General features: G+C 36.1%; 1 protein-coding gene across 1 annotated transcript; it reads right to left on the bottom strand.

Moving 5' to 3' along the window:
* Window positions 1-11,955: 11,955 nt before the first annotated feature.
* On the bottom strand, window positions 11,956-21,726 carry VTE1 (tocopherol cyclase, chloroplast / vitamin E deficient 1 (VTE1) / sucrose export defective 1 (SXD1)). Its single transcript, XM_086632508.1, has 10 exons — window positions 20,971-21,726; window positions 20,643-20,887; window positions 19,925-20,004; window positions 18,642-18,718; window positions 18,223-18,392; window positions 14,463-14,560; window positions 13,323-13,424; window positions 12,913-13,029; window positions 12,392-12,541; window positions 11,956-12,314 (listed from the first exon to the last, which is right to left on the bottom strand). The coding sequence occupies exons 1-10, from the start codon at window positions 21,297-21,299 to the stop codon at window positions 12,138-12,140; spliced, it is 1,545 nt and encodes a 514-aa protein (XP_086488634.1). The 5' UTR covers window positions 21,300-21,726; the 3' UTR covers window positions 11,956-12,137.
* Between the last annotated feature and the right edge of the window lie 3,583 nt (window positions 21,727-25,309).

Genomic DNA, 25,309 nt, shown 5'->3' with positions numbered 1-25,309 from the left:
AAATTCTCTTTACCCAAACTCCTTGACAAGCACAAACTGCAGCTGCCACAAACTCAGCTTCTGTAGTTGATAAAGTCACAATAGGCTGCTTTTTTGAACACCATGAGACAGCACTTGAACCCATTAAAAACACGTAACCAGATGTGCTCTTCCTGTCTTCAATATCCCCTGCATAGTCGCTATCTGTAAATGCCAACAATTCACCATCTCCTCCTTTCTTATAAAAAATTCCATAGTTCATAGTTCCTTTTAAATATCGAAGTGCTCTCTTAGCTGCTTGTAGATGAATCTCCATTGGTTTTGCCATATATCTACTTATGAGACAAGTAATGAACATCATGTCAGGCCTCGTGGCAGTGAGATACATTAAGCTACCCACCAACTGCTTATAATGAGTCTCATCAACTAAGTTTCCATTTCCATCTCTGCTCATTTTGAAACCTGAAACTATTGGGGTGCCTACTGAATTACTTTCAATCATACCAAACCTTCTTAAAACTTCCAATGCATATTTCCTTTGACATATATAAATACCATTAGACTTTTGTAGCACTTCGATTCCAAGAAAATACCTCATCTTCCCCAAGTCTGACATATCAAATTCTCTTAACATAGAACTTTTAAATTCAGACATCATAACTTCATCATTACCTGTGAAAATTAAATCATCAACATAAACACTAACAATTAGAATTTTTCCTTCTCCACTTCTCTTGGTGAATAGTGTTTGCTCACTATCGCACCTTTGAAATCCTTCACTAATGAAATGTGTTTCGATTCTACTAAACCAAGCTCGTGGAGCTTGTTTTAGTCCATATAAGGCTTTGTGTAACTTGTAAACTAGATGCTCACAGCCCTTTTTTTCATATCCTTTTGGTTGTTCTACATAAACATCCTCACTCAACTCACCATGGAGAAAAGCCGACTTGACATCCAACTGGAAAATCTTCCAATCTTTATGTGCAGCTAGAGCAATAATCATTCTTACTATATCCATCCTTGCTACAGGTGCGAACACTTCAGTATAGTCCACTCCGTATTGCTGAGAGTACCCTTTCGCAACCAAACGAGCCTTATACTTATCAATTTCTCCATGTTCGTTGTATTTGGTTTTGTAGACCCACTTTACTCCTATTCGTTTAGCCCCGGATGGCAGCTCAGTGAGTGTCCATGTATGATTCCTTTTAATGGACTGAATTTCACTGTCCATGGCTAACCTCCAATTTTTACTTTTCACAGCTTCCTCAAAGTGTAATAGATCAGTTGACACCATCAATGCCATATGTATTTCATCCTCAAATTGGTCTTCACCACTAACATAGTCACGCATCCATCTCGGAGGTTGCCTCTCACGAATATGCCTTAATTCCCCCACTCTCTCTTCGCTTACATTAGAAGTAACTTCTCCTCTGACTTCTTCATCACAAGTGTCTTCTAGTTCTCCATCAATATTTTCTTCATTCCCAATTTCAGTCACCCCATCATGTTCGCCTTCATCATCATTCCATTCTAAGTCCACTGCTATTTGTGTTTCATAACTCACATCCCAATCCCATCGCTTTTCTTCTTCAAAAATGACATCTCTACTTACAATGATTTTCTTAGAAATTGGATCAAATAACCTGTAACATTTTGATTCATCACTAACTCCCAATAAAACACAGGTAATGCTTCTATTATCAAGTTTTGTTCTCTGCTCTTTTGGAATATGAACATGTGCTATGCAGCCAAATACCCGAAAATGACCTACTGAGGGTTTCACTCCACTCCAAGCCTCTTGTGGTGTAACATCCTTAACTGCTAATGTAGGACACCTGTTTAATACGTAGATAGTCCAATTAACCGCCTCAGGCCAGAAGGTCTTCGGAATGCTTTTCTCAAATAACATGGAACGAACCATATTCATTATGGTTCTGTTTTTCCTTTCAGCTACCCCGTTCTGCTGCGGAGTATAAGCAGTGGTTAATTGCCTCTTGATTCCACTTTGTTTGCAAAAATTATTGAACTCATTTGAATTGAATTCCCCTCCTCTATCAGTGCGCAAACACTTAATAGATAACCCTGTCTCCTTTTCAACCGTAGTCTTAAAACATTCAAAAGAATTAAAAGCTTCTGACTTCTCTACCAAAAAACACACCCATGAATTTCTACTGTAGTCATCAATAAATAACAAAATGTACCTCTTGTTGCTGTTAGATGTAGGAGTGATGGGTCCACAAATGTCGGCATGGATAAGTTCCAACTTCTGAGTTGCTCTCCAAGTACTCTTCTTTGGAATGGGGTCACGGTGTTGCTTCCCATTAATGCAGTCTGTACAGGTCACAGTGGTGGCAGAAAACTGAGGAAGTCCATGTACCATGTTCTTATACAGCAGGGTTCTTAAGCCTTTGTAGCTTAAGTGCCCATACCTCCTATGCCAAAGAGGAGGCAGATTTTGTGTCCTTGTTTGTAGGCATTGATCCGATCGTCTATGAGAGGGAGCTTGAGACTGAGTGAACAAGATAAACATCCGGTTGACACTCATGTTGGTTTGAATTATCAAACCCTTCTCGGGATGAAATATCTTGCACTTTCCTTCTTTGATCAAAATGGCCAAGCCTCTTTCTTGCAGCTGCCCTATACTTAAGAGATTATTTCTTAACTCAGGAATATAGTATACCTCAGCAACAATATGACTTACTCCATTCACAAGTAGCTTCACACTTCCCTTTCCAATCACATTCATTTTAGTGTTGTTACCCAGTTTTACGGAATGTCGAAATGTTTCGTCAAGTTCCTTAAACATAGTTCGATCACCACACATGTGATTAGAACACCCTGAATCAAGAAACCATGCATCTTCTCTTCTGGCCTCATGCAACTCCACATAAGCCATCAGGAGCATTTCTTCTTCCTCATAAAGCTCTGCATAATTTGCTTCTTTGTTACCAAAAGGACATTCATATTGGAAATGTCCAAGTTGATGACATCGATAACACTCCACAATTTCCTTGTTGAAGTTTGTTCTACCTCTCCCTCTTCCTCTTCCTCTATAGATACCACGACCATGACTTCTTCCTCCTTCAATTGTCACTTTCAAAGCCTGATCCTCGTCATTACGTCTTTGAAACTTCTGTTCATGTACTATTAATGAGCTTTGTAACTCATCAACACTAAGAGCATCAATGTCCTTTGATTCTTCAATCGAACAAACGATATAGTTGAATTTCTCAGTCAGAGAACGCAGAATTTTTTCGACTACTTTAACATCCTGCATATCTTCTCCATAAATTCTCATCTTGTTGGCCACTGTCATAACCCTAGAGAAGTAATCTGTTACTCCTTCACCAGATCTCATCTCAAGAGTTTCAAATTCTCTGCGGAGAGCTTGAAGATGAGACCTCTTCACCCTTGCATTACCTTCAAATTTTTTCTTCATGGCGTCCCATATATCTTTGGCAGTATCCTTCTTAAGAATGGTGTCAAGCACCATTCGATCAATCGCCTGAAAGAGATAGTTCTTCACCTTCAGGTCCTTCAACTTCATCTCATCATTCTTCCTTTTTTGTGCATCTGTTTGCACAGATTCATTGGTCGAATCAATATAGCCAGGCTCAATCAACCCCCAAAATTCCTTAGATCGTAGAAAGTTTTCCATTAGCATACTCCAGTGGTCATAATGGCCATCAAAGCGAGGAATGGCCGGCTGAACGAAACTCCCTTCTGTAGTCATCTTCCTTGCTGCTGCAAGAACTTCAAAGACTGCTGCTTGATATTGATTTTTCTTCAACCTGGCTCTGGTACCAGATTGTTGGGAACTTTGATTATAGGATAAAACCAAAGTAAAATAACAAGCTGAACTGAGAACTGAATGACTCTACTTTATTGACAATAGCTTTGGCTTAAATAGCCATCAGTACACTAACTCAAAAGAAACGAGAAAACAGCCACTAAGCTAGAATTAAGCAAAAGTGCTAACAGAAACTTGGACCAAGTCAAAACAGAAAAATATCCCTAAAGACTAGGACTTTATTCAATTCAAAATTCAGATAAACTCTTTCAGAGACTTTGTTTAAGGTCTTAGACTGGGCAGTCTGTGACCAGCTTGAAGGTGTTTTAATGGTGGTTTTGGTATCTTTGATTTTAAGAAGAGAATGAGGTTTGGAATCAAAGTTTTTTCTCTCTCTAACTCTTCGTTGTTGATCAAGGTTGGTTTGGAATCAAAGTTCTTTTCATAATGGTTTTACTCTCTTTCTCTTTCTAAACTAATGGTGTGTTTGAATGACGGAATCATGAATCTGCGGATTCACGAGTCATTTGGATTCATGGTTCCACGGATTCATGAATCCAAATAATATTTCTTGGTTTGTTTGGCAACCAATAGGAACCCTATGATTTATTATTATTTGAGTATTTTTAAATGCATCTTTTAAAAAATATTGAAGAAACTTTGTTCTTGAAACTCGTTTTTTCAAATTTTGTTTCATTCAAGAACCCTCCATTTTCTTCATATTATTTTTTTCGAGAACCGTTGTTCAAAAGTTATTTGGGAAAGAATCGGTTTTCAGAAAAAAAAAAAAAAACAAAAAACAATTGTCGAGAAAATCGGATTTTGAAAAAAAACGTTTTTCGGGAAAATAACGATTTTTGAAGGAAAAAATGATTTTCGAGAAAAAAAATTTTGGAAAAAAATTAACTTTAAAATAAATATTTTGTATAAGAAAATATTTTTTTTGTTTATTTTAAGTTTGAAATCTAGGTTTGTTAATCCAAAATCTTGACAAATCCTAGGGGTAGGGTGAGATTTTAGTCCAACACAAATTTTGGAATTAGGAATCCTTATGATTCAAGAGTCCTACGATTTTTGGTAGCCAAATAGACCAAGGATTCTTAAATCCTACCAAAACTCACTTTTAATAAGAATCCTACATAGGAATCCTGCAACCAAACACACCATAAGTTTCTTTCTGGATCAAACTCCTCATTGTTGATCGATGATGATGGGTTTGAAACCAAAAGGCGGGCGAAAAGCAGCGAGCAGAGCTTGAAGAAGCTTATTCCCGTGATGGTGTGATGATGATGAAGATAATAAGGATACGGAGAACACAAAGAATAAGAAAAAATAGGCCAGCCAACGAGTGAGGGGAAGCTCGGGCGCCTCTCGCAATTCGGTGTTAATAGACCCTGGGTGCAAGTAGCAATTCGACCTAGTGCCTAGCCACTCAAGACAAATTACAAATAGACCACCAAACACAAATAACTATTCTTTTTTTTTTTTTAGAGATTTTAATGATTACATAAGAATAAATTATTGTTAATAGAGATTACACAAAATCATAGGAAATATTTGTCAAGTTAATATACTGACGTAGTTTTAATGCCTAGATATGAACAAAATATTTTTATAGAGATTGCAAAAGAATTACTCGATAAGAAGTAAGAGCTATATTTCACTTCCTTTTTTACTACTTTAAAGGGTCCATGGATATAAGACTCAAAATAATGTTCAAAAAGGGTTTAGGATCTAATCTTCCCAAAAATATAGGTTTTAGTCTTTTTGCACTTTGGACCAAAAAACCCTTACCATATAAATCCAAATTCCGTTCATATCCCCATACAGATTTCCCACTATTTTTAACTTGGGGTCGGACCAAAATGCAAACAACATTTTTGTAGCGTGATTTATGGTATTAAATAGGAAATAACGGATATTTTCAATACAATTTTCTCTCTCTTCTTTACAGATTTGAAAACCAAATTAAATCTCCCTCTTTCCGAATTAGATCAAGGACCGAATTTTTCTGAGATCAATTTAGTATGATTTGGGGGTTAATATACAAAACGTATATACGACTTTCTCTCACTTAACTTTCAGATTTGGAAAGAGTATATTTTTTTTGATCAATTTAGCGTGATTTGGGGGTCAATATACAAAACATATATATCACTTTCTCTCACTTAACTTTTAGATTTGGAAAGAGTATATTTTTCTGGGATCAATTTAGCGTGATTTGGGGGTTAATACACATAAATTATATATCACTTTCTCTCATTTAATTTTCGTTTTTACTTATACATAACCAAACATCCCTTACAAATTATGAAACATGTTCATAAATTATGTACAATTTAAGAACATTACAACAGCATTTGTTTTCGTTTTTACTCATACATAACCACACAACAAATACAAATTATGAAACAAGTTCATAAATTATATGTTATTTATGACGAGGAAACCATCATTTGTCATGTATATAACGTAATTTATCCAATGGTTCACATTATTATACCAGAACTTAATGTTTTTTACACAGGTACACTACAGTATCTTCTCAACTATCTGAGTCATTCAACAAACAACAGTTACACGCTTTAAATTATTCTCGACAAACTGGAAATCATGTCCTGTGTTTATACTATACTATTGAAGGGCGAATTGAAATGCTTTAGTTTTATCTTCTTACCATACGTTGGATGATTCTGTAGGAATTTCCATCAGTAACAGCTAAACTACAAAACAAAAATGTAAATAATTGTCAACAATATGTATCATTTATGAAAAACTACAATGTAAAACGTTATAAAGTATATGTACTGTTTTATAAATTTCATAGTACTGTTTAATAAAGTATATATATTGTTTAACTTCTCTTACAATAAAATTGTACAGAATCTTCACTGGTTCAAATGTGTAAAGCGCAATAAAGTACATATAATTGTTTGAACAATACAGATTGTTTACATTCTGTTACAATAACATTTTACGGAATCTTCTCTAGTTCAAACGTGTCATGTTCAATAAATTACACATCGTTTGCATTCTGTTACAAAAAAACGCGTCATGTTCAATAAATTACACATAATTTCTTTTAGATTACACATCGTTTACATTCTGTTACAAATAGAACGTACGGAATCTTCTCGGGTTCAGAAATGGTACGGTTACCGGGATCTGATATCAAGAAATGTTGTAAAAATCAACATCTGAAACCTAAGTCTAATGAAAAATAAATTAATACACGGAGACAAACATAACATAATCGAAGATAAGGAATTAGTAAACACGGATTTGACATTAATATCGTAAATCGGTTATGAAGATCTTAAAGAGAGAAAATCATGAATATTTGAAAAGATGATACAGAGATGAAACCGATTATAATGAAAATCATAAATATCTTTAAACATGATGATGAAAAACATTAAAAGAAAGATTAAACTTGTTACTAACCTCGGAAGCAACTGTTGATCTTAACAATGGTACGAACTGTGTCCTTTGATGATGGAAATCGAAAAAAAAAAACGATGAAGATTTCAACTGGTCTAATTAAGATGAAGCAGATTTTAGAGAATAAAAAATAGAGGATGAATAGAGGATTCGGTTTTAGAGAGAAAAAAGTAATGGTTTTCGTTTTTGGATAAGAATGAAGGTAGTGGTTTCTGTTAATAGATTCGTGATTGGAGAGAGAAGGTGGGAGATCAAAATGGAAAACAGATATTTGGGGATTTTGAAGGAAAAGAAGTTTTTGTTTATATAGAAGGTTAGTTTAGGTATTATGATTTAATATGAATTCTAAGCATTTGTGTTTTCTCTAGAGATGGATACAAAAGGACAACATTTCCATTTATGTTATTATTTTGGTTTATAAATCCATTTTAGGATTAGAGATGATTAAAATTGTGTTTAAGGGTAGATTTTGGACCATAAGTCCAAAAATTCTTCTTTAAACTTCCCAAACATCGTCCAAAAATCCTAATAAACTTCACAAATGTCATTCTCCGATACTAGCACAACACCACCGACTATAAACATCTTCATATAACCATTAAATATCATATTTGTTATTAGGTTTATGGTAGTTAACTTTGTTATGTCCTCGTGATCAGGTAAAATAATATTATGTTAATGAAGGAGGATTGGTTCTCTAAGCTTTGAATTCATCCATTCGTTCTCAAAATTTCAACAAGTTTACATGGTTGAAGATGACATATTTTGGACGATAAAGTTGAAATGTTGTCATAGATGACTAAAATAAAACTTAAATATGTAAGAAAACAAGATTTCATCAATGAAATCTTTTGGTTTTAATTACAAACAATAAATAATGGTCATCATATAGCAACATAGGGGTTCTCTACTCCGTTTAGTGTGATTTTTCTGAGAAGATAAAGTTCTCATCGGACACCATTACTCAAGCATGCAAATGAAAAGGCCGCGACTTTGGGGAATAAAAAAATTCTCCGGGGAATAAATTATCGAGGGAATCCAGATTTTTTTGAAAATTCTCCGGGGAATAAATTTTTATGGGGAATACAAAATACATTTTTTTGAAAGATCTCCTCCATCTCATCTGTTCTCTCTGCCACTTCATCTTCTCGACACCTCATCATCTTCTCCGGCGAAAGTCGCCAGCCGGCCAATTTTTCGGCCGGCGACCTTCAAGTATAATTTTTTTTTAATTTTCTCTCTCCTCTCCCTCTCTCTCTAAATTTTTTTTTCTTTTTTCTCTCTCTCTAGAACAGATCTAGAGAGAGAGAAGGTCTGTTCTCACGAACAGATTAAAGGTCTGTTCGTGAGAACAAACCTTCTCTCTCTAGATCTGTTCTAGAGAGAGAAAGAGAAAGAGAAAAGAAAAAAAAATTTAGAGAGAGAGAGAGAGAAAATAAATTTTTTTCTTTTTATGTTTGAAGGTCGCCGGAGAGGTTGATGAGATGTCGAGAAGATGAAGTGGTAGAGAGAGGTGATGAGATGGAGGAGCCTTTTTTATAGCATCTTCTAAAATTAGAAGCCCCTTAGCAATAAATAGAAACATAAAAAGTCAATCTTATTTGACTAGTTTTAAGAAAAGTCTTTATTCCCTGGAGAATTTTCTTTATTCCCCAAAGCCGCGGCCAATGAAAAAGGATTATGAATATATGGTTGCCTTGATGGGGAACCTAATGGGAAAAAAAGATGATAGAAGATCGAAACTTATGATGCAAACACAAAGTCGGAAGATGAAGATAGGAGAAGTTTGGTGACTAAATTCATATCAGGAAGAACCGTGAATATGAATATACTCAACAAAAAAAGAGAACCATGAATATGAATATATTCACAGACATATTGATCGAGATATGGAAATCTATAAGAAAAAACTGGTTGAATGAATTCTACGAAAGTTTCTATCTCATACACTTTGAACTTATGGATTATAGAGAAAAGGTTGCAGATGAATCCCTACGGTACATCCACGATGATATACTTATAGGAGAGATGTGAAAGAAAAAAAATTACGTTAGATTATAGATTTAACAAGATAGATTCTGATGTGCATATTCATGGATTACCGATTGAATACTTGAAGGTTAATGCAGTAAGAAAGATTGGACTTGTGAGAATAGTCCCACATGGGAGAATGGGTATCTAGAAACCAAGAATATAAGGTCTAAGTCCTCTCCACTCATTGCCAATTGGTTTGAGTTGGATGACCCCAAACTTAACGTGGTATAAGAGCTAGGCCACACGTGATAGGATCAAAAGCTACACGTGCTCGATGTCGTCCAAAGAAATACACGTGTTAGGCTCAAGAACGCCACACTTGAGGAGGCGTGTGAGAATAGTCCCACATGGGAGAATGTGTATCTAACAACCAAGAATATTGGGTCTAAGTCCTTTACAGTCATTGCCAATTGCTTTTGAGTTGGATGACCACAAACTTGACAGGACTTATGTTTGGTTAACCAAAACCTTATGAAGCTGTTTCTGATCAATGGTCGCTAGAAGTACAAGGGAAAGCAAAACAATTATTTACTCCCAAGATTAAATGATAATATGAAAGCTGAATTTAGATAAAAAACCAATATGACCGAACTAAGTCGACGAAAGAAGAAAGAGCTAAACGCACTCCGACTAGGGTAAATTCAGAGAACCAAAAGATCCCCAAAAATTGGTGAAGATGGTCCCGACAAAAACAAGAATCTATCAGAAACTTAGTTTCCATACGAATCCTACAAGATGGCAATAAGATCTATCAAATACGAGAAATATGCGAAGAAGGAAAGTAATGCTTCTTAATGCTGCAAGAGTGTGGTCTCATCTAAGTCGGTGATATACAACCACCTCATCTTAGCCTCTCGTTAGCAGCCGGCAAACCAAGCCTATATAAAACAATAGGTTCACCTAATTAGGGCATTGAAGGTTCAATCTCTGAACTCAAACTTTCAATACAATTCTTTTAACTGCAAAAATACCTTACTGGCTTGAGCTTCAAAGAGGTTTTCGAGTTTTATGCTAGTTCTGTCCCATAATCACAAGGAGTAATTGCTCGTTTGGTTTATCGAATTTTCATATCCTGAATGATAACCTAAAGCCATTTTTAAACATCTCACCTCACTCAACCATTTTTACGAAGAGCTAATCGCTTCTCTCCAAACTTAAATAACTTCCTACATATCTAAATTCGAAATTTTTCGGTTTTGGATCTTTTTGGTGCAAATGCAGATCATACCTGGTAGATATAAAATCTGCTAAACTCGTGCTGAAAAACTAAAACTCATGTCGAAAAATTAATGAGTGCATGTAAACCTAATCCAGGTTCAAGGTTAATAATAAAATAAACACAACCAAACGTCACAGACATTAGATCGACTCGGCATAATCTTCAAAGCTACACAGAGTCAACTGCGGAAATTGAAATCTTAACGACCATACAACGCTATGAACTCTCTCCTTGTATGTAGCCAACCTTCTATCAAATAACTCAACTTACTTATAACATGCAAGTCATCCTGGTCTCGCCAATAATGCATCACAACACCTCGTGTCCCAACATCCAAGTAACACTCAGGTTGTCCCCTCACGTAGCTTCCTTCAGTCAAACTCTGTAGCTTCCTTCAGTCATACCCTCGTCCATCACAAAGGATATCAACCATAATACCAACCATCATTGGTCATTGGGCATAAGAGCATCCTATCTCGCATAAGTCGTCATAACTCCCATATACCCAACTCAACTCAAGTACATCAAAGATTTATCCCTTGAATAACTCTCCTCTCTCTAGTGGTAGCTCTCACGCACCACGAACCTGCTAAGGCGAGTGAATATGATGTCTCCCTCCCAAGGGGGAGCCACAGTACGTATCGTTAGGTACTTCCCCAAGCCATGACCTACGGACAAAGAAACCTGTACCGTATGCCTTTTGACATATGCTACACCGACTCGAGCGGTGACGCCCTAGAGTATTGCTCACTTTCATGCACACTAGATAAGATGAAGAAGGCCCCTTACCCAACGTCAATGACATGCATGTAAGAAGGGAGACCTCCACCTCTTACATATGCAAGGTTCCTTTTTTGTCTATTTTCACGTGGAAACATCATTCTTTTAACTAGCATACTAGTTCATATTAATGATGCCTATGTCCCTGTTCCAAAAATTAGTGCAAAGACACATACCAGAACATCTCATCCGAGATCCCGACCTCCGTAACCCCGTCTTGGACCATTGGCTTATGGGCTCGTACGTGTTATCCGAGCAGAAAGTCACGACAGAAGTTTCTCTATGCTAAGAGGCTATTACACAAGCGTAGTTTTTTTCCGATTTCATTTAGGGTGCTTCAAAAGGAGCTCGACATTTTGGCTATTGGCTCCCACAAGCAGTGATCTACTCTGACCAATAACTGTTGATCACAAGAGTCTATTGGAAGCCGACTACTAACAGGCATGCATATGAGCCCTTGTGTGTGTTTTGTAAACCCACTTCTACCTTCTACCTTATTCTCTTCAATACTTTATTATAAAAAAAAAAACAAATCCCTAAGTCCCCCAAGCCACTGATATTCACCTGCATAGTGACCACCACGATCACCACTCAGACTCCTCAGACTAATCATCCCATGTTTAACATTCTCCATATAATAAGGATCAATCTCAAGAAAACAAGCACTTACGAATGCAGGCATCATCATGTATAGTTAGAAATGAAGAAAATATACAAGGAAAACTCTGATGTACATTAATTTCCACTTTCCAGCACATCAAGAAAGCTTATAGCATATAGTTTTTTTTTTCAGATGAGTATCTCTTAGTATAGAAAGATGACATGCCAAAAGACCCTAAAAACTCATACTATTTCTTTGTCTAGGAACTAAGGTGGAGATATATTATCTAATGCCTACAGACCAGGAGGTTTGAGAAAGGGAATTGAACCGAGAATACCCTCCACATTAACAGGGAAATTAAGAGCTCGGTTAATGATCTCCGGTGAAGATGTCTTTGCTTTCCATGTATTGTACCATGGTCCTCCACCAGTTTCTAGTGCCGCCATATTGCTCGTAACATCAAGAATGATCTACAAATAATTATTCATAATAGAATTTTAAAAACGAGTATTACTTGAGGTTTTATAGTATAGGAAGCATAACATACCTTTCCCTTGCTACCATCATATCTTCTTTCCCACATTTGTAATGTTAAATTGCCGAAACAAGTATCTTTGCATGCTGGTGCTAGCCCTGCTTCTGATGTAGGAGCCCGCAATGCACAACCTGGATCTTCGGTAGTTGCTTTTAATTCAACCTGCCAACAAAACATTCACAATGCATAACCACCTCTTAAACTAAATTATTCCAGTTGGGGAATTCGTTATCGAAGTCCCAGGACATAATGTAAAATTAACCACCTATCTCAAACTAAACTACAACAGTAGCTTTCCATGTAACACGGGTAGTCATTTTCAGTAATGTTTTGCCATGCAGAGAATATTAGGCACGGCAAGATAAAGGTACATAGGTTATTTTTAAGTGTTGTTTGGACACCTCATACCGCATTGGATACAGATAACAGTACCAGTGCCCAGGGTACATAGGTTCTTGTTGTCAAGATAAAGGGAAGCGACACTACTAGCATCACAAGGGAAAAAGAAGTAAGTATAATCTATAGGTAAATACCACGTGCTTTCCATTATCAGCAGACATGTGCCAAAAACCCCATGGAGCAATTTCCCAATTAACTACACCATTCCATGGCACAAATTCGTAGAACTTCCCCTTGTGATGAACTCCAATCTGCATTTAGAAGATTATAAGCAGAAGAGACAAATAACGTTAACAAATCCACACAAATTCATAATTATTGAATGACACCTTCACTTGTATTTGCATGTTGTTATATATAATAAATTACCAGGGCGAACTGTACGGTGAGGCATATGCAGGCCATTACAAAAGCTATAAAATCAAAGTCGTTATATTGCGCATGAATTATGACTGCCACTTAAATATTCATTAAATCCTTCCAAGTGGCATCATTTCACATAACAAATAAGAATAATCAAATTGAAACAGTGGGAAATATGTACCAGAGCAGCATTTTCAAAGCTGTTCAATCCAGGCAGTTCCCTTAATCCACCAGCAGCCGTCAAAGTAACGTCTTCTTCACCTTTAAAAACATTGCATTGGGCCTACAAAAGGCAACCAACCATTTTTCTTTTGCAATTTATAATCTACTTCCAAGTTCAACATTTCGAAATTTAACAGATGAAGCTGGCTCTTGGACTGTATGAGAAAACTATAAGTCAGAACTTATGAAAATTATGTCCCAGCTCTTCGCTACTTTTGAGACACAAACTTCTTTTGAGTTGATTGATTAAGAAGTATCTAATATATGTGGTGGTGGATGATATGAACATGGGCAAGGTATTAAGTTCCACATTGCTTTTGAAGACTTGTTGCAACATAAAACCTTATCTTACATATTGGCTAGGCTTTTTAGGTATAGATTTGGTGCCTAGATTGGTCAGTGGGGACGCCTAGGTGAAGAAAAACCTTCTTCCACGTATAACTAGGCTAGTCGGTCTAAATGGTGCCTAAATCAAGAACAAATATGCCTGGTATTCAAAGGGGTTACATTAATATGTCTGTACTCAGACAAACATGTCGGCAGCAAAATGCGGTACACAAGGTGAGGGTTAAGCAACTGCCCAGTTGGGACTGTTAGTAAGTTCAAAGATGTCCGAAGAACTATGAAAGTGATCAGCACACCCAAATAACTAATGCATGACTGCCTGGGTATCAGCTTATGCTCTTTGATGAATTGGGAGTTCCACCTTACTGAACCTCAACTTGGGTAATTACTTCTGGGAAGCCAAATATTACTTGTGAAGAAGAGTTAGCTTCACCTACATATACTTTTTAACAGTCTAAATGGTTGACGCAGATCATCTCACTTCTTTTATCCTTTCCGAAGAGACTCCAGAGGTTAAGGATCTCACGAAATACAAAGTTTATTAGTGTATGGGATCTTCCGCTAACACCTGATTGGTTCATGTTGTGTGGTTTTATGTTCTTATTATTTCCTCTTTGAAAAAGCATATGACATATGAATCATGATAATGACATTCATGCCAAATCAAGTTCAACTCCAGAAGAAGAGTTTATAACATTCTAAAACTTGCCTAGAAAATAAACCCAGAAAGAAGAGTCTAAAATTCTAAACTTACCCAGAACCATTTTCGTGGGAATGCACCACCCCAATTCTTTTCTGAGTAAGAAGGCGCATTTTCAAATTCAAACCGTTCTCCATCCCATTCTATCCAACCTGGAATCAACATGCAGACATAAGATGTTACATAAACGAAAAAAGACAAAATGTGTTCGAGTAAAATCAGCTAATATTTGTTTTGGACGCGTAAATATACTGGCAGAAACCATTCAAACTTTTGCAAGTCTTCTTCAATGTTTGTTTGGTAAGAACACTCGCTTTATAAGTGACAAGGAAGCTCAAACCAAGCTTAGCTACAATCAGGATCAGGCATAACAACTGGGAATATCCAGATATATAGCAATAGAAATTAAACTTGTACTGTTTTATGAGCTATCCTTATTGGAACATGATAATGAAACCATTAGAGGAAGATATTTCTGAGGATGAAGTAAAGAAAGCACTGGAAGATTTGGCCAAGGATAAGGCCCAAGGCCCTGATGGCTTCCCTATCTACTTCTACAAGAGATGTTGGGATACCATTAAGACAAACTTGATAGAAATGATCTCAGAGTTCTTATATACTGCTTCCTTCCATGGGAGACTCAATCAGACATGCATAGTGCTGATTCCGAAAAAACAGAAAAGCTCAAGATTTTCAGAATTCAGGCCCGTTAGTTTGGTGGGAGGACCTTACAAGATTATGACTTAAATCTTAGCATCAAGAATGGCTAAGATACTAAACATAATTATATCTCCTTTTCAGGGAGCCGTCGTGGGGGGCAGACAGATTCTGGATGGAGTGACGGTAGCTAATGAATTAATTAGTTCCGAAAGGAAGGCGATAAGGGGCTAGTGATAAAGGCTGATCTTGAGAAGGCCTATGAGCGCATCAGCTGGGTCTTCCTATACCAAGCAATGGAGAGAATGTGTTTCGGCTATAAATCGAGAAGTTGGGTATACTCATGCATCTCCTCAGCTACATTCTCAGTTCTCATAAATGGGAGACCAACTGAGGTATTTCAGAGCTCAAGAGGGATTCGCCAAGGAGATCCTTTATCTCCCCTTCTATTCTTGATAGAAGGGGAGGTATTCAGTCAATGCCTGCAACAAGCAGAGGATAAGAACTGGATCCAAGGTTTTAAAGTCTCTTCAATCATTTACAATTTGCGGGCGATAATACTTTATTTTTTATATTAGAGGATCAAGAGCAACTCAGAGAACTTCAGGACATTCTCGTTTGGTACGAAATTGTCTCAGGCTTGAACGTTAAGTTGCAAAAATCCTACATTTACAAAGGGACAAGGATAGGAGATGAAAATACGAATCATGAAATGATAAGAGAATTTGGGTGCCAACTGGGCACCTTCCCAACTTCCTAGGGGAGAGATACAAATCTAAAGGCCTTGGGACCAAAACAAAAAAGTGGCAGCATGGAGAGGCCATCTACTATGAAGAGGAGGAAAGATCACATTGATCAAATCAGTACTTCAAACTCTTCCTACATACTTCCTTTCACTCTCTACCATTCCAAAGGGGGTATCGGAGGAAATTGACAGAAAGATGTGCTTTTCTCTATAGGAACAAGATCGAGAATCCTTATGGAAAGGAGTCATACTGGATAAATACGGCAGGGATCCTGATGAATGGGAGGTTAAAAGCAAGGAATGAAATTTCGGTTTTGGTGGAAATTTTGGTCGGCCCAAATATGGAAACATTTCGTAGAAATATTTCGGTTAGTTTGGAAATTTTACAAATCCACGAAAATGATGGAAATATTATGCAATTTTATATAACAAGACTATCACACCATAACAAAGCATAAAAAAATGTTATGTTGACTCTAACAATAGTTAATTTAGGTAGAAACGAAAATTGCTAGTTATGTTACACAACATCTAATATAAGGAGCAAACATGAAAAAATTTAACTAATTCGTAACAAAATCTGTTAGTTTGGGAGAATATATACAATTCCACAGTTAAGTTAAAAGGTAAGTTAAGTAATTTCATCATAGATTGTTATGGTAGGGGGTGAATTACTAAACTGGAGTATTATGTATACTAAAAGTAAAATTAGCCATCATATGGGTAATTTCAAAGGCGCCTTTCCAAAATATTATTGCCGCCCATCTCAAGGAAACAGAATATGAATAAAAGTGGCGCCACCAAGCTTTCAGGAGGTAAAAACCACCCTTATAAAAAATGATGTTCTTTCATACAACAAAAGCTAAATAGATTACGGTTTCAGCCAAACACTTTGTTCCTTCTTCTCTCTTGCGCTGAACTCTCTCTCTCTAGGGTTTCAGCCACACATTGAAGAAACTGACCCGAAAGTGATGAAGAAATGATGAAGGTGAGTTCATTTCTTCAACAAGATGGAGTATGGAAAGTGTAAATTTGAAGGTTTCGAAAATTAGACCGAAATTTCGCCTGATTTTGGTCGAAATCCTACACAAAAAGTTTGTAAGTATGTTTTCATTTCCCTATTCTGAAAAACCGAAAAATTTCGGTCATCCCGAGTCTCGACCAAAAAATTTCGATTTTTCATTACTTGGTTAAAAGTAGGAAAACGTCTTGTGGATGTGGAGCATGGAAACGCATTCAAGCAAACTATTACTGAACTGTAGGGCAACCGAGATCTAAGAATGATGGGACTATGGAACAAGAGAATCCCCCCATTAGATTAGATTCATCATCTGGGCAGCCATTCTGAACAAATTGCCGATGGCAGGTCTGATGAGTAAGAAAGAAAAAAGTAGGGCCACTCTGGTGTGCTAGGTGCAAGCAGGCCGTAGAGACTAACAAGTAACAAACACCTTCTACTACATTGTAAAGAAGCAAATGCAGTTTGGGACTTCTTTGCCCAGTTGATGAACGTCAAGTGGGTGATGCCTGCAGACATAGACCAGTTACCAGTACATATCAATGGAAGGGATTGGGACTCCCCAAGAAAGGCAAGGACCTGTGGAGAATCATTCCTCATGATATTCTGTGGGAGATATGGAACGATAGGGACAGAATTATCTTTAAAAAGAGTCGATGTTCAAGCCACAATACTTAGTATCCAAGCGACTCTCTTCAACTGGAGCAGGCAACTGACCTGGGCAAAGAATCTGTCTTTCTTGATTTTTCCATCTCCTAGGAAGCTGTGATTAATACGTCGTCATCTTTTAGTTTCGCCTGCAGAACTTGTCTGCCCTGTTAGAGCCCACTTTCTGTAGGTCCCCAACCTTATTGTAAAGTTTTCTCTTTTAATTCAATTTAAAAAAAAATTGGGTCCATCAGGATCCAGATTCAAAGCTATTAAAATTGGTCAGTCTAATAGGTCATATTAGTCACGATCCAAGTCAACGGCCACGTGACGGGAACCTATGCATTCTACATGTACGACATAAATATGAAAAGTTAATACTCTTTTTATTTTCCCATTTGATTCAAAAGTGCTTAATTTTACTCCAAATTAGTTCTCAATTCAGATTTTGTATTTCAGAAAGGCCTTGGACCTCTCTGGTGTCATACAATTCCTTCTCCACCCGAGGCCTGAACCTTCATTCATAGATAGAATTACTAATGTATTTTATGGCAGCAAGATGGGTAGTGGATTCTGAAAATAAAGACATTGGATCCCATAAACAGTCTCATTATATGATTTATTTGGTCCAAAATTGATAGACATTGGTATGGACAACGGAATGTATCAACTATAAGGGTAATCAAGCACCTAAAAATTAGGCAACTTAAAGCATTCCAGTACCAAGTAAAGGATTCCACATGTACCTGTAGACAGTCCTCCTGACATGAGCACTTGCCAATGAGGCTCAAATACAGGAAATGCAGCAAGCCAGCCTGCTGTTGCTTTTTGTTTAGCCCCAGCATCACCCCATCCATAAACAGGACGAGTGCTATACTCCCAACGTGCGGTTTTCACAGTTTCGACGTAAGTTGATCTATTATCCAGATCAAACAAAAATTAGTCCAAGGGAACAACCAGCTGGCATAGCCAGGTTTAACTGCAGTATGTGTATTTACGTGTAACAGATGCTAGAATATGGAATGCGGCACTCAAAATTGGATAAAACCCAATCAATATGTGTGACTCCAGGACTTCAGTGTATGCTAAGCAGGCACCGTGTAGCTACTATTTTACATTTTCCGGATTGAACTACAGAGTTTGAAGTAACTGATAATTGACCTACCTTCCGTCATCACGAATAAAACCTTGATGCCAAAGTGGGCTAACTTGGAAACCTTCTGCGACCCTTTCACGAAATTCCTGAAAATATACCCGAATAAAGAAGCATGAGGATTTTCATATTTAATGTAACCATATAGCAGAGGGAGGAGGGATAGAAATACAACAATTTTGAAAAAGTTCTTCGAAAATCATAAGACGAAGTAGTCCAAAACTGAATAAAGAGAAGAAAACCCCCTTTTTATTATTAAGAAAAGTGAAAAAGTGAGTAATCTTAACAATGGAAAAGCCTGTGTTTACGAGCTACAACAGCAGTTCAAATAAGACACATAAAAGTTTTAAATTAGATATAACCTTAAACAACCCATGCTTGTTAGACAGATAACATTGATTGACTAGAGTTTTGTTGATGACTAAAAAGAGATGAAATAACCTGTCAATTCAGATAATCTGGGCCAAGCAATGTGAGACAAAGTCAACTCCGACCCCCTCATAAAATAAGTTCAGTTTAGAGAAGGTCATGCCCGACTCGGATACATCTAACTCTCAAGTTACGGGATGATTTTCCTAGTTATAATACTTGTAACGGTTGATTCAACAAATTATCAGACGAGTTACAAGAGTCCCTAACCACAAAGAAACAATACAAGTAATATACTAAACAGTAGTTACATGGGATAATTAATCTACAAGCAAGTAGCTGATTATTTATCACTGTGAAGAAAATTACCCGGTTCCAAACTGCATTTTGATCTTCTAATGTTACCCTAAACATTTGAAGTGAAAGATCTTTTTCGTTTACTGAGATAATTTAAAGAATACGCTTGTGGAAACGCCGGAATGATGATGATTTTTCTTATATCGCATTAGCATGAGTCCATTTTGTACATCATCTATAGTTTAGTGCGGATAACAGAATACAAACAAAGAACACTTGATTTCTCGGCAAAAAAGTTGAGAAGAACATCTACAAACTATATAGATCTGAAAGATTGTTCTTTTTATAATAAATTGGCATCTTAGTCGACCTAATTATCAGTAAGATGTAGAGAGGAATGGACGGCTCATATCTATAATTAGTTCCCACATGTGAAACAAACCACGTGAAGGCAGCTATGATAAATAATATTAAAACAAATGTTAGCATTTTTTCCACTGAAAGCAAAATCAACAACCAGTGACCATTGTGGATAACATCAAATTTTAACAGAAATCTACAGCATTAAAGAAGTAATACCCAAAATTTAATATTGCAGACGTTTAGAATCTAATGAAGAGCATATTGACCTGAGGAGGAACTTCCCTATTTGGAGGAGGCAAAGGTTTTCCTGCTGTAAAGGTATTCCCTAGTATTAGCTCATGCCTACCTATATATGAACAACTGGATTATTAAAGACAGAAATGAACAATCCAAATTTGAACCAAAAAATGAAAGATGTAACAAAATGTGAATATCTTCCAATGAGTCAATACAGTCACCATGGAGTACATCATATATGAGATTGCTACTAATGAAATAATAGATGAACCCAGAAGCATAAATCAAACTGACAGACTTAGGACGGACGTAACATAGATGCTCCAATTTAGTTTTTCTCCATAAACAGGAAAACTTGCATACACTTTACTGGGTACTTCCAATTCCAAATGATAATGTTAGATTTTTTATGCATCTCTTACGCTTACTCGGACATAATAGTGTCAAGACCTAAGACACCACTTCGCTAGGTCTTTTTTCGTGCTTCCTAAGTACTCGGTTAATATATTATCCTTCTTCAAAAAAAAGACACCACTTTAGTCAAGGAAATAATGTTGGATACAGCTCATACAAAACTCAAGGTCATAAGTAGAAAAAAACAAGGATGTAGTAACTTAGTTTTAACTTTTAAGCATAGAAGTATCTGACTTTTGTGTGGCATGTTTGATTACTTCTTTAATCTTTAAAGATAAAACTGATTTCTTGTTCAAAAGTAGAAATATATAAATTGGGTTTGGAAGAACTCACTCCCCCAAAAGTACTGAGATTCTTCAGAGAATTGGCAAATGTACTTATCATCTGGACCAAGAATTTGAGCTCCAACTCCAGTAAATCTAGGTCCATGCAAAACCATATCTAATGAACTTAGCTTTTTAGGGAAAGCAGGATTCTCCACAGAATACATAAAGCAGAAACTCTGTCTTCTCTCTGGAATTGAAACCTTGAAGTACCAACCCTCAAAAAATTTCCTATTACTTCCATCAAAATGATACCTACCCACAAACAAAAAAAATCAGCTATAATATTCATTTTCAAGAAATCAAAAAGAAGAACAAAAATTACTACTATTTCTTACCCACTATGAGGAGTTCGTGTTTCTCTTTTTGGAGGTGTTGTATTATAAACTGGATTTGCAGAGACCTTATCATTTTCCACCATTGAAGAATCAAAATTCTCTGTATTCACAGTTGAATCTGTGGCTGCAGAAATGCACCAACTTTTTCTAAACCCAAGCTTTGAACTAAAAAACCGATTTCTCTGATTCAATTTCTTGGATAGCCTCACATTGGTAAGCAAATTTACATATCTAAAATTTGAAATGGAAGTTCGGAACCCTAAATTAACTGAGGAAAGACGAAGTTCATTGATTGGATTATTGATGGAGTTAGAGATGTTGAGTTCCATTGGTGATCCAAGAGTCTCACTACGATCCGAAAATTGGCTGTTGAGAGGTGTGATGAGTAAAAGTAGATTGAAAAGGGGGTTAAGAGTAGAGAAAAATTAGGGTTTCGTTTGAAGTGTTTTTGGCATGATACGGAGAAAAAGGGGATTCGATTTGAACTGAAATTAGTAATTCAGATTTTGTTAAACAGGTGGATGAAGTTGAAGATCTGTATTGTCATTCACTCACTACCATTTGGCGGGTAATTTTGATGAAGGCATTGAACAAATTGACTTGCACACCCCAATCTCACCGTTTATTTGAATCTTGTGCCCATCTTCATGAAATGGTTGCTTTCATATATGAATGGTGTGGAGACGTTTATGTGGCACGACTCACCTCACGAGGATTATTGTTGAGCACGTGTCACATGCTATTGTTTTTTCTTTGTTGAAATGAAAGTGTCACATGCTATTCTAGACTCATGAATTTTTGGGAAATAGTAGGGTATGCATACGGAAGTATTTTAAAACACTTTACGCGTTTGAATATTTACAGTCGATGAACATGAAAAAAATGACGTTGTAATTTATTTCATAAGAATAACAAAAAATGATACGTCTTAAAAATGAAGTAATACTTTAAGGTGATCAATATGCGGACAAACGTATTTCTTATATGGACAAATATTTTGGGTGTAAGTATAATGGTTATTTGTAATAGGGGACAACTTATTTTTCTGTAATTCTTATCGACATAATTTCTTCACCAACGCTTTCTCTTAAAAACCATCACCACCTTCTCTGATAGAAGGTATTCTCTTGATGAATCAACACTGCCCAACAGCCAACAACATAAAATTTAAGCATCTTAATAATTTATGTCTATTATTTGATGAATCAAAAGAATATTAAAATCCTATTTTTCTGCTTCTTCCTTTCCTGCTTAAAAAGTTATGAGATGAACCAATTATGATACAATTTAGAGAGAGAAACTATCCAGACCTACCTAAAGTAACTTGTTATTTTAGTAGAAGTAAATACATGTCTTTGATTTTAGTTTTCAAACCCTAGATACAAGTAAACATGGAGAAAACAAACCAAAGATACCCAAACCCTAGAAACCCCATATAGACATAAACCAACGTTACAATGTTTCACACTAATGAATAAGTCAAGAAATGAGTAGTTTTTAGTAGACATGATGATGTTGCTGAAATTTGTGGTACTGTAGGAGGTGAAAAACTCCCGCTCATGGTGATGGATGAAGGTAAGAACTAGGAAGTCTAGGGAGAAAAAAAACAAAGAGTTGTCCCCTTAAAATCAACGGATGATATTTGCACCCAAAAGAACTCGTGTCCACATAATAAATTGGGTTGTCCATATATTGGCACCCTACTTTAAATAAGATTATGTTGGGGAACTTAAAATTTAACATGTTATAAACAGATTTAAATTGCATATATCACCTTATTCAACTAATCCAATTCAAACCCTTATCTTCTAACAATTTTTTATTCTTTTATTTTTTATTACAGAGAGTAGAAAGAGTAATCAAAATCTCTATATTGTTCCAACTTCGTTGAAGGTTTTCGATAAAATCTTCAAGTCTTCAGCTTGAATCAATACGCTTTGATGGCGATGGTTCAACATGTACAACATAAGGTGAATTTCAATCTACATCAAAGACTTCTTGAAGTTGAGAAACAATGGCAGGATTATAAGAACCAAAACTTGCACCTAAAGTAGTATAAAAATAATCCCAAATAAGATTGCTGGTTCCAATTACAGCTCGAACGTCGCTAACCACGCACTTAGCATGATTTACTCTCGTGTATCCCAGATACAGATTTCTTGTTCTTGTTCCATTAACTAATGGTGGACCTGTTGAGTTGAATCTTGGAACCATGTAGTGTTTGATCTCTATTTGTCCATTACTACTTTTGTCTTTGTATTTGACAAATTCATGGACTGTTGGTGTAAAGAAGAGACTTTAGATACATGTCTGTGATGTTGATAAGATGTGCCCATTTTGCCGTGTTAACTGCAGTATTCCACATCCAGACAGAAACTCACAATTGGTAAAAATACCTCCACGTGAACATCGAAATTGAACGACACAAAAACTTATAAACACTCAAAACAAACCCCAAATAATTCGAGAATGAGAACTTTACAACATGAAAACTCATTACAAGGCGCTGCATTGTTCTCAGACAGTTTGTCAAACACATACATGACAATTTTATTTAGAAATACAAACACATAGGTAGCTTGGATATCAGCTAAGGCAACAGTCATGTGTAAGGACATAAGGAAAAGGGAATCTAGAGAGTTCATAAACGAAAAAGTTCAAATCTAATGGAAGGTGACCCTTTGCCTCCTGAATATCTTAAGTGTAAGTGTTTTTTTTCTAGACCTTTTTCACCAACAGAGGTAAATAGTTTGCTAGTGTGGATATCATTGCACGGGAAAACTTTTGCTTTAAGCCAAACAAAAATTCAGAGATCTCTACATTGATCAAGGACAATAAAATCAACCAAAACTCAAATTGAATTTCGAAACTCCACAAAACAAAATTGAAAGAAACACAAATCAAACAGAAAATACAGATTCTGCATAAAAGATACAATAATATAGGTTGTGTACCACTTCTGGATCATCACGAAGTATTTGTGAGTTTCTTACTATGGATAGTCTCGTCCTGAGTTACTTTCTGGCTACACATGAAGTAACTGATATCCGATATATCGCCAATATATAGGATGTGTACCACACATGATGCACCAAAACAAACACATTGATTTAGGCGATAACAACAACATATCAGCAGATACTATCTTCTTTTTATGTTTTTTTTCAGTATTACCTTTGATTCGTCGGTCATGTTGGTTATTAAACCCTACCAGCACACTATTTAAGTTAAACATAGGTGATTTTAAATCAAGAAATACAAGTGTCTGTGTATAGGCTTTAGTCTTCGATTTCCATTTCAAGGACAAATATCAACTGGGAGAACACACAAAATTCACTAATCATTTTTATGCAACTATAGTTTCAAACAAATAAAGCATGCTAACTCTTAAATCCACCAGATCTCTACTTGGATACATTCAATATAGAGTTGCGACACTTCAAATCAGTATAACTCGTCATACATAAAAAAATTATGTTAGATACTACCTACTTGAGGAGCACAAATCGACATCAACGACTTGTCTATTTTTGGTGTTATTACTTGAGGAACATGACTTGATTGCAAGCAACTTATAATATTACATTTCTAGTTACATTGTTGTTAAATGAGATGTTCTAAGTGCGCTGCCATCTCACTTAGTGTTATGTGACCACAGAGAACCTTAGTTGTTTCATCACTCAAATACCTACATTTAATGATATACTATTGCCTATCTGTTGATTTAATTTACTACTCATGGTGTATAAGGTAGATCAATGTACATATCTTTTGAACAATCGTTTCAGTTTCTGACAGAAACTCGAGAACAGATTGATGTCACTGTAACACTAAATAGATTTTTCACACTACTAACCACGGGGAAAATACAGAAACTCAATAATTCGTCTACGAGACATTTCATCAAACACCTCACCAGCAGTGTTCAACTTTGACGAGGAAAACTGAACTGAAGCGAAACTCAAATTGGATTTTGGAAATCCAATCGAAATTGATATTGTTTATGCTTTACTTATTGTACAAAATTGAGAAGAACACAATTGATAACGAACAAAAATTGAAAGAAACACAAATAAATTAACTAAAGAACATGCAAAAACCCTAAAGGTGCAAAGTTTCTTAGGTCAAAATGATTCAATCAGTAAGATCTCACATAATTTGGTACAATTGAAGACCTAATATAATTTCAGGATACAAAACTTACTTGTATCTAACCATTTCAGGGAAAGTCAAGACATCTCCATTAGAAAAATTAGTTCCATCTCGGCCTTCACATATAGTCAATCGTGTTTGTAAACCAATCAAATTGAAACATCAAAACCTAACGAAGAAACTAATC

This window comes from Eschscholzia californica, unplaced genomic scaffold (assembly GCF_041429995.1).
Source record: "Eschscholzia californica isolate CP2 unplaced genomic scaffold, dmEscCali1.0.p SCAF_4, whole genome shotgun sequence".
Classification (NCBI taxonomy): Eukaryota; Viridiplantae; Streptophyta; class Magnoliopsida; order Ranunculales; family Papaveraceae; genus Eschscholzia; species Eschscholzia californica.
The sequence above is the reverse complement of the archived record's forward strand: the minus strand, read 5'-3'. Positions and strand labels throughout refer to the sequence as shown.